Source organism: Charadrius vociferus, unplaced genomic scaffold, assembly GCF_000708025.1.
Source record: "Charadrius vociferus isolate BGI_N301 unplaced genomic scaffold, ASM70802v2 scaffold282, whole genome shotgun sequence".
Taxonomy (NCBI): Eukaryota; Metazoa; Chordata; class Aves; order Charadriiformes; family Charadriidae; genus Charadrius; species Charadrius vociferus.
Window position 1 is genome coordinate 124,947 of NW_009647731.1, and position 9,807 is coordinate 134,753.

At 40.8% G+C, this 9,807-nt stretch overlaps 1 protein-coding gene across 1 annotated transcript in view; it reads right to left on the minus strand.

Annotated features, from left to right (window-relative positions):
• Nucleotides 1-5,672: 5,672 nt before the first annotated feature.
• LOC104283428 (alpha-1-antitrypsin-like) overlaps nt 5,673-9,807 on the minus strand; it is a 4,550-nt gene continuing 415 nt past the window's right edge. The window contains exons 2-5 of the mRNA XM_009881601.1: nt 9,560-9,802; nt 7,781-8,051; nt 6,985-7,132; nt 5,673-5,864 (exon numbers count right to left, since the gene is read on the minus strand). Coding sequence (XP_009879903.1) covers nt 5,673-5,864; nt 6,985-7,132; nt 7,781-8,051; nt 9,560-9,802 — 854 coding nt within the window. The remainder of the gene's footprint in view (nt 5,865-6,984; nt 7,133-7,780; nt 8,052-9,559; nt 9,803-9,807) is intronic.

The window sequence follows — 9,807 nt, forward strand, 5'->3', positions numbered from 1 at the left end:
TTTTCTCAAGTCTAGGCCTGCCTACATAGGTAGCATGAATGTTTCAGCCCAGCCCTAATGCTTGGCTAACCATCTGAAGGATGCTACTGTTTTCAGGGAGGAACTGCTGGGAACAGCAGAGCTACTTCTGCGATTCCTCTATTTTCTCCCAGGACATGCAGCAACACTCAGTGTGTCAGAGGAAAGTTGCTGCTGTCCCTGCTCATCACTCCCAGGCACCAGCTCCTCTGACCCTGGCCCAGGTCTCTTCCTAGGCAAGGTTAAGACCAGCAGCTACATCAGACCCACAAAAGACCATTTTCAAGGCAATCAGCTTCTCAGCAGTTCCAGATAGATCAACACGGTTAAAGAATGCATCAGTCACACCTAGTCCTTTGAAAATCTCCCTTAGGTCATAGGTGCCAGAAATAGAGACTCTTGGAAAACACAAGTCTCTCCTGTTGAATGCAGTGGAAAATGAGGATGAATCACTGCACACGGGTATCACCAGCATACCTCCCAGATGGCAGCGTCTGTGAGAATCCAGGGAGGGAAAAGCAGTTTGTTACTTCTCTGCACGTTCCTGCTGGTGTAAATGGCTGTGTCCTCGGAACACGTGCCACACTGTGAAATGTGAGGCTAAACTGGAAATTTTGTGCAGAGTTTTGCAGGAAAGAGATCTATCCAGGGGAATTTCACAGAGGAGGGTATGGAGCTCTTGGATCCTTCTAGGCAAGAGGTGGCTGGGTCAGAGGGACTTCTGCTCCAGGAGCTGGGGGATTCATATAAAGGACTGACAGACGTGCTTTTCCCATTGGCGTGACAATGGTCTATATGGAAGGAATTAAGGAATAATTTAATTATCTCTTTTCCTACTGTCTGCCAGTGACTCTGCTCAATTATGCAATGTGTCTGGGCTCCTCCTTACAGGAGCATTTTCATTCCATATCATTAACTTCTGCTGCTGCTTGGTCGTCAAATTATTATATGCTGGCTTTGCAAGTTATATTTCTGGGTTTTTCAGGGCAAAGGATTTCTGGCTGTGGAAACAAAACATCAGCAAGATGATAAGGATTGAGCAAGAGAAATGTTCACTTTGCATGATAAATCCTCATGCAGCCATTTCTTGTTGCCTTATAAAGATGTATCACTCAAGGTCTGTCTGCAAAAGTTTGTCTAAATAAGCCTCTTGACATAAATAAATCCATTAAAATCAGATTGGCATCATTGCAAAATTGCTGCAACTATAATAAAAATCAAGTCCCCTCTGTATTTTTATCTGTTTCTGTAAAGGGCATCCCAACTATACTCTCCGTGTCTTACAAATATTCATCCTTTTATCCTTGGATAAGGAAAGTTCTGGCTCCATTTCAAAAAGCAGCATGACTGGCAGAAAGAAAAAAGCTGAAGTCTAAGCAAGAAGTCTGGGAGAGAACTGGGACAGAAACTAGACTGTTTCTACTTTGTTTTCAGCTTCCTTCACCAATGCGGTAGGAATCTCTGAACTAAAATTTCATATGAACTCATAGTTTGCTAGATGAAAGCTGTATGAACAAAATCAAATAATCTTATTATTTTCTTCTGTGTTATATCTCAGAAGGAAATAAAGTTCTTTTATTGTCAGGGTGTGATTCCATTTCTCATAACAGACATTTCACCTCGGATGATCACTTTCATCAGTTTGCAGAAAACAATATTTTATGTTTTCTGCTTTGTCTGTACCTAATCTCCTAGCACTGAAAGAAAATGTGTTTCCAAGAGCATAGAAGCATTTAAGACCTGATGTGAATTCCACTGGAGTCAATCAGCCAGCATTTTAATGTTCAAAATAGGTAATCTCTCACTGAGAACTCATCTCAGGTTTTACTGATATATTTTCCATAAAGTTCCCAGATGAAGGCATTGGAATTGTAGACCTGTTTGACACTGCTTTTCAAAACTAGTGGTTATATGGTGGGGTTTTTTTTAAATCACTAGAATAAAAAAAGGGGGAAAAGTAATTTATGGTAGATAGGCTGCAAGACCAAAATTTTGCTCTCAAATTGAATTGTAGCTTCAATTTATTTTCCCAAAAGATACATCAAACTCAAGCAGTTAAGAGTACAAACCAAAACCCCTAAGTATAACGGTACAAGAACTTAGAGATGGTATGTATAACTCCCAGAACTAAAATAAATGACAGTAAAGGAAAATGGTGGGTCCTCCTGAGTTTCAGTGAGGTTAAAGGCCAGACCTTCCAGCACCTAGGCCTGGCTGGTGGCTCTGGAGCCCAGGGCCAGCAGGGCAAAAGCAGCAGAAATGCTGACCAGAGAGAAGAGAATGCTCTTACCAGGTTCTTGGCAGTCATGTACTTGTAAAACTGGAAGGAAAAGTCCATGTTACTTGGGACTATCCATTGGCAGGACCCAAAAGAATCTCCCCTGTGGGGGCACTGCTCCTGCGGCGCTTAGTTTTCTTATTCTGCTTGTGGCCACTGGACTGTTGACAGCCATGGACCACAGGCTCAAGTGCAGCAAAGGAGGAGCATTGCACGCTGTCATAGGTAAAGAAAAGTAAAGCCAATTCAAGGTTTCTTGATCTAATTGTAAATAGATTTCATATCTGGGTACCATGCCAGAAACAACTCCTAAATTCATCCATCTGGCCCTTTGAGAATTTCTATAGTTATTGCTTTATCAGGTTATAGCAACATTTGTCTTTCTGACCTGTCAGTAAAACCACTTCTAAAAAATTTTAGCAATCAAAAAAAAAATTAGTTTCCCTTTGGTCTGGCACTGTCTATGAGTACGAATCGATCACAGGGGATCTGGTTACATCTCCCTGATTCAGCACTAGTTTGGCAGTGGTGTTACTGCAGTCATGGTCTGCTTTATTTAATGTCACTGTCAGATTCGAGGAGTGGGGAGCTGTGCACTTCATCACCTCCATCTCTGCCTGCCTCTGCGCAGTCTCTGGAAGGAGAGCTACATGACATTGCCCTTGGATGCTGAGCTTTGCTCAACAGGGAGATCCAGCTGCCAAGGGAGACTCTCCAATGGCCTTTTTCTGCCAGCTCATTCCAGTCTGCAGTCAGGGCAGCACCTAGCAAGCAGCTTGCATAACCATCAAAAAAATGTCAGGTCCCTGAAGCAGTGACAGACTTCCTGGTTCATAACAAAACTCTTGGTTTCAATATTTTTAAGGAGGAAGGGGGACATGGGTGGTGGTCAGCGGCTATGCTTCCACAGTAAGTTGTATCCTATTTTAAACTACTTAAGTTCATTTATGTTACAATGTAATAGAATTAAACTTGCATATTTGATGCCTCATGATAGTTTCTATGTGCTCAGCTGTGAAGTGTTTCAGGTGTCTGCATCATCAGAGCGTTGCTGTATCACCTGAGGACTGGCACAAACCCTTAATAAGGAGCAGCCTATTGAAAATAAGCACGCACAGTTACTGTGACAGCAAATGCACAGGAGTGATCAGGAGGAACCACCAAAACACGTCCATGGCAAGTACACGGGAATCTTACAGTTTGTGACATGCAGTAGTTTTGAAGGGTGTTTCCTCAACTGCCTAACCTTACTCCACAGAAGGGCAAAGGGTCTCCAGTTCCCTCACTTTTGGGAATTAGCTGGTGAAGGCCTATCAGCATGACCTGGAACTTAGCGTGTTAAAAAAGGTAGATCCCCAGGAGAGGGGGAGCTTATAGGGCTGAATGACAGAGAGACAGTTTCCCACCTGTCAGTCAGTCACTCTGGCTCCGTTTGTACTGGTACATTGAGCAGTGCTGGGGCGCAGGCCTGGCCGTCAGCCTGCAGGTGCTCATATTCTTACGTTTTTAGAACAGTTTCAGACACAGGTATCGCTCATGTCGTATACGATTCTTCCAAACAAGTGCTAAGCATGTTTTTGGAGTTAGCACAGGCCAGGGGATATTCCCAATAAGCAGCCCAGATGTCTTGCAGGGTCAGAGTTAAGCAACATGGATATGAGCTGTGATGAGCCAGTTGACCTCATGGCTGGAGAACAGACCTTGGAGCACTTTATTTACTAGCATAGATGTAAACTCTGGGGATATAATTAATCTCAATGTTTGTTTTACCCATTCCAGGTATTCATACCCTATCCCTTCTGAACTTCTATTTGTTGATGAAACACAAGATTAAATCTATAAAGCAATGCCAGCAGCACTTTTTCGGTGTCTAGCCAACTAAAAGATTTCCCAGCTCTGATTTAGCCACTGCTTCCACATGGGATACTTGTGGAGAATTTGTTACCTTATAGGGAGACTCAAAGAAGCAAACACAATGTGGGTGGATGCTGTCAGCTGTGAATATTGTAAAGGAGAGTATGGCAAAAGACTTGACCTTCAAAGGAAGTGCCAAGGCCTGCTCTGAAAGTGATGGACTCCCCCAACATCTGATTTGTAGCTATGCCTTCCTTTTCGTAGAAGCCCTACCAATGTCACAAGATATCATTGTTTCATCCACCACGCACTCAACAGTGTAGTTTGCGGAGAATTTATTAGGTTTTATCTGCCAAACCCGTTCTCCATCCAGGGAAGGGCAGAGCTGGATTTCCATCTTCTAGGCAAATATCCTTACCAGCACTCCAGGTCCAATGCTAGCTCTCCTTTCACGGGTGTTAGCCTGACCGGCCTGGAGTTTAGGACATATGGGATGGTCTGCCTTCAGGAGAGGGAGGGGTCTGAACATGAATATTCCTGACCACCCTGTACCCAAGGCAAATGCTCTAACTGCACAGACTTGTGTGGGCAGTGGTCCTCATGACCCTATAGACTCAAACTTCTGATTTAAAAAATTAAACTCTTGATTGTCTAACCCAGTACATTTAAGGAAATTGAATGAGGTTCAACACACTGAGAATGGTTTGGGTTTTTTTTTAATCTAAGTCTACGCTGCTGTACCCCTGAGCAGTGTTAAATACATTTATCACTGTTAAACATCTGCTGTTGATCCCACAGGATGGAACAGGGAGGGAGTCAGGCACCACACCAGACTGGCTTTGTTTCTGTCGGCACACATCCCTTTTCTTGGTGCTCCAGACCCTTAAAAGCACCAAGCCTTGGCTCTGGATTTTGACACTGCCTTGGATCTATAAGGCTGTGTTAGGAGAGAGATGTCAAATTCGCACAGACATCCTCAGAGAGGGGAGCAATCATTTTCTCAAGGAAATACAACATGACATTTCTCCATCAATGACATCCATGTGGAGGAGAAGAACTAACATATCCCTGAGTCGACTGCATTTGTATTTTAAATTTCCACGTCAGCCCTCCAGCACCAGGACACGGTGAGAGCTGGCAGCAGCTGGAGCAAACCTCAGCATTTTCTTTCCTTCCTACCCACAAGTCAGGAGCAGCCTCTTTGTTTAATCTTTATTTACTCAAAATGCTTTAAACTGATTCTCTCAGTTGGATACTTACCTTGTTTTTCAAAGATGACATACACTGGTCATTAAAAGGTTGATTTATAAAATTCTTCATGATTCACTAATAGGTGTATCTCAGTGGTTTCTTTCTACTGGAGGAGGAAGCAAGAGCAGCGTTTTTAAGAATGACCGTGCTCTTGCCTCATTTCTTTGGAAAAGGAAAATGGTTAGTAACTTTTTTGATATAATTTTAATCACATTGAACTACAATTGCTGGAAGAATGCAATTCAAATCAATAAGACTCTCCACTGACCAGTCATTTTTCAGTTGGGTTTACAATTTTTCCCATGAAGAGGATGCTTTGAGTATATTGATCAACAATGAACAGCAAAAATGGACGATTGAATTTAACGACAGGAGGAACAGAATGAGGAAGAAAATCTGTGCTAGTGACTGCTGCAGCTTCTGTGCCGTTCTCGTGGATCTTCAGCAGGGCCTTGTGAGCAGCCTACAATGAAATACAGGAAGAATTAATGTACGTGGAGGACGGGGTGTGAAATGATTAAAATTAGCACTAATTTAATTCAGCTACTGCCTTTCACAGAAATTGCTGGTAGCCCAGGAACCGGGAAGAAGACCACTATAGCCCGTGGTGGTTTTTTTAGCAACGTTGTCTCAATGAGCAAGTGTTCTCACATTCAGAGTTCCTCAACACAAGTGTATCCAATGCAGACCTTAGAGACTGCACACCTTGTGGAAATAGTTAAAAGTAGAATATTCAAGCAAACTTACAAGGAATGAAAATTTCAGAGGGAAGGAAGCTGGGCTCCAGAACTGCTCTGTATGTATCTCTAATAGCAAATTCATTACAGTTCAGCCAGTAGAAAGTCAACCTTGATACCAATTTATTTTAAAATTATTGTTGGGCATTTTTAATCTGTTGGTTTTACGAGCCCTGAAATGTTAGAACTTTGTAATTGCTGCTTTCAGAATGGCTGTAAGAATGTTAGCCTTTCTCTTCACTTTATGTTTCTCTTCACATTATATTCAGGAAATGGGATGTTTTCCTCAAGTCCGGTCCATCTTACATGATTAGCACTCATTGGGGCCTTCAATGGCAGCAGAAACAGAAGTCAAGGCCAGGTTGGACGGGGCTTTGAGCAACCAGGTCTGGTGGGAGGTCTCCTTGCCCATGGCAGGGGGGGTTGGAACTTGATGATCTTAAAGGTCCCTTCCAATCTAAACCATTCTATGATTCAAAGTTTTAAAATCCTTTAAAATTATAGAATGCACATGTTAGAAGGCGGCCACTTTTTCTGCTAGATATGCTGATGCAAGTCATCCCCAACACAGATATCCACAGGCTCTTCTTTCATGTGCAGAAACTGGGCTGTGTTTAGTTTCTGGGGCAAATGCTACACCCCTCCCAGCCTTTGCTTGGCAGATTGGAGACAGTACCCTTATCTCCAGATCTTGGAGAAGTCTGAGAGAGTTTAAAGTTAGTTTATCAGCTAAAAGTTCTAGTTCTAGCCAGCCCTAGCAATAAGTACAATTTCACAATTTAGCTTAGAGAAAGACAATTGGGTATTGAGGAATCCACAGACCGTTGCTTCTGCTGACAAACTTACTTTTGAAACCTTCACATCAGGCTTTCCTGTGATTCCAGACAGATCAGCCCGGTCAGAAAACACATCAGTTACACCTATATTCATGAATATCTTCTTTAAGTCATAGGTGCCTGAAATCGATAGTTTTGGAATATACACTTCTATCCTCCTGTTAATTCAAAAGAAAATTATGGTAGTTACTGCAATCAAAGCATGCCTTGGAATGAAGAATCCCAAGATCCCAAGACTCCCAACTTGCTGGTGGTTCTACTGTGCTAAAATGTTAGTCTTTTCATCTGAAGAAGATGGCAACAAAAAGAAAACGGTAAGATCCCTAGAGGATGGGAAAGGAGAACATCAGTTGGGCTTTCTTGTATGATTCTGCAACACAGTCACTTGATGGGAGAGCAAGCAGCGATGGTGCCAGCATTTTTGTGACTACGTTTGCATTCTCTTTGTAGACTTGATGGTATTTCTTTTGGAATTTGCACCCCATTCCCTCTGAGGGATCGGATTGCTATGTCGCAACATTACCACTCTTAACACATTGTGCTTGAGACAAGGGAAATGGAAACACTTAATATCAATTAGAAAATGTGTGGGGAAAAAATAAAATTTCCCAGCTCACAGGCAATGTTGATTCTAATTTTTGCTGAAAGCATCAAATTGACAAATCGTTTAGTCTGTCCCTTCATACCTATTCCATTGCTTAAAATCTCCAATCAACAGCGAAGACTAGTAACTGAAAACCTGATCATAGTATTCAGACTTCGGATTTTGTCTACCTTGGATCATCAAATCAGAATTCTATATTTACCGTCTTTCAAGTGATTTTTCCCATTTAGACATGGTGTCTTTTGTCAGGGCATCTTCCAACTGTTTCATTTTTCCTTTATTGGGCAGGATAAACAACGCTGCAACATCTCCCTTGTAAGGAATCTGCACCACCTCACAAGACAGCTTCCTGTCAGAGTATGTTTTATAAAATCCATCTCGAGTCATCATATTCACTTCAACTGAGGTCTTCACATTCACATGGAAATAATCCTTGTGAGTCCTCTTAATATTGAAAGGATTTTCCCAGTAGGCTTAAAACCAAAAGAGAAAGAATGCAATCAAATGCTTATTTAAAGGAGGATACATTAATATAGTCCAGACTAATGTACACCAAATAAATCCTTATCTGAAGATTTACACTCATATTTGAAGATCAGAGGTATTCCAGGTTTATTAATGATCTTGTTTCCTGTCATCTTTGCTGTACCGTGTTCAGAAACAACTAAATATCCCAGGTTAAATTTCATATGGCCTTGTGCAACACCTTGCCAAGTCAGATCAATTAAATAAAGTGACTTCATTGTATTACCTTAAGTTTTATTTGAAGAAAATGAAAGCTGACCAGGATCCAATAAGTTACGTTCAGGTTTCAGAATATTGCTTGTAAAGCAAGTTCCACAGCAGATGTCTGCCTTTTAAAAGGTTAACATGGTAAGCTCCTTCCATGCTTCTTCATATGTAGCACTAAGCACATCTTGTAGCACTAAGGAAAAGCTTACATGCAAGAACAACCCGAACTTTTGGGCCTGATCATAGCTGCATTACAGTTAATGGAATAGGGCTTCAAGGGCTTTAATCTTCAGAATGGTTTTCTCTTAATGTTTATTTAACTGAATTTTCTATGGTATTTTATTTTGTATTAAATCAGGTCATTCACTGAACAAATACACAGGGATCACAGGTTGTCATTCTGTAAGTGTATTCTTTTTTTTTTTTTTAATATTGAATAGAACAAATAAAACTGAAAAATAAATAATGGAATATAAACTCCGCAGTACTCTGATTACTTTATAAGTTTGAGCTTTCCTCCCTGCCCCACCAGTAAAAAAAATATACTCCAGTATCACAAAGAAATGCCTGAGACTAGGGCACCTGAGGCTAGGTACCCAAATTTAATGAAGTATTTTAAATGTGTGGCTGAAAGTTCATCTATTTCCGAACATGCCTTTCTGGGTGGTAAATTCCATGTACGTTCTCTGTGCTGCTACAAATGGATATAACATCTAAGAACAAGTTAATCATTGCCAAAGCAGTGCATTCGCAAGTACCTCTTGGGATATGTATAATGTGATGACAAGCTGTAGAACATTTAGACTCCAACTCCAGAGGTACCTACTCATTTAATAGACATGGACAGTAAGTAAATTAAAGTGTTTGGCACTTTTTGTTAATCTGCATCTTTGGAATTTATGTTCTTACTTCATGCAGCATGTGAAAACATTGTAAATTTTTAAATAATATGTAGAAAACATCTGACAGAAATATTTAAAAATGCATATATATGTTGTGGTCTGGCAATTCCTTAAAAAATGAAGATTGCAAATAAACAAACTTTTATGTTTAGGAGCCTAAATATATGCTAGAAAAATTTAACTGTGGAAGAGCTTTCAAAGCATGAGAAGTTTCAGTGTTCCTTATCATAACAGTCTAATCTTAACACCGGCCTTTCTTTTAAAAATAAATCAGAAATAGTCTGGGGCATTTTTTTTAGTGCAGGTGAAACTGAGGTACTGCAGTAAGTAACACCTATGTAACTTACCTTTGAAATAAATGTAGTTAATGATTACCATTAGAGTGTTTGGATCGAGGTCTTTAAGTATTTGGTTTATATTCCCATGGGTTTTGTTCTTTACATGTTCATTGATCTCTTTTTTAGCCTCAGTGGAATTCTGGAAGTTACTAGAAACAACTTTTCCTTTGTACAATTTTTTTATGTTTTTCAGAAATGTTTTCAGTGGTTTCAGGTGTTTGTCCATGAACAGGGTGTTCCCCATGCTCAGTTGCATC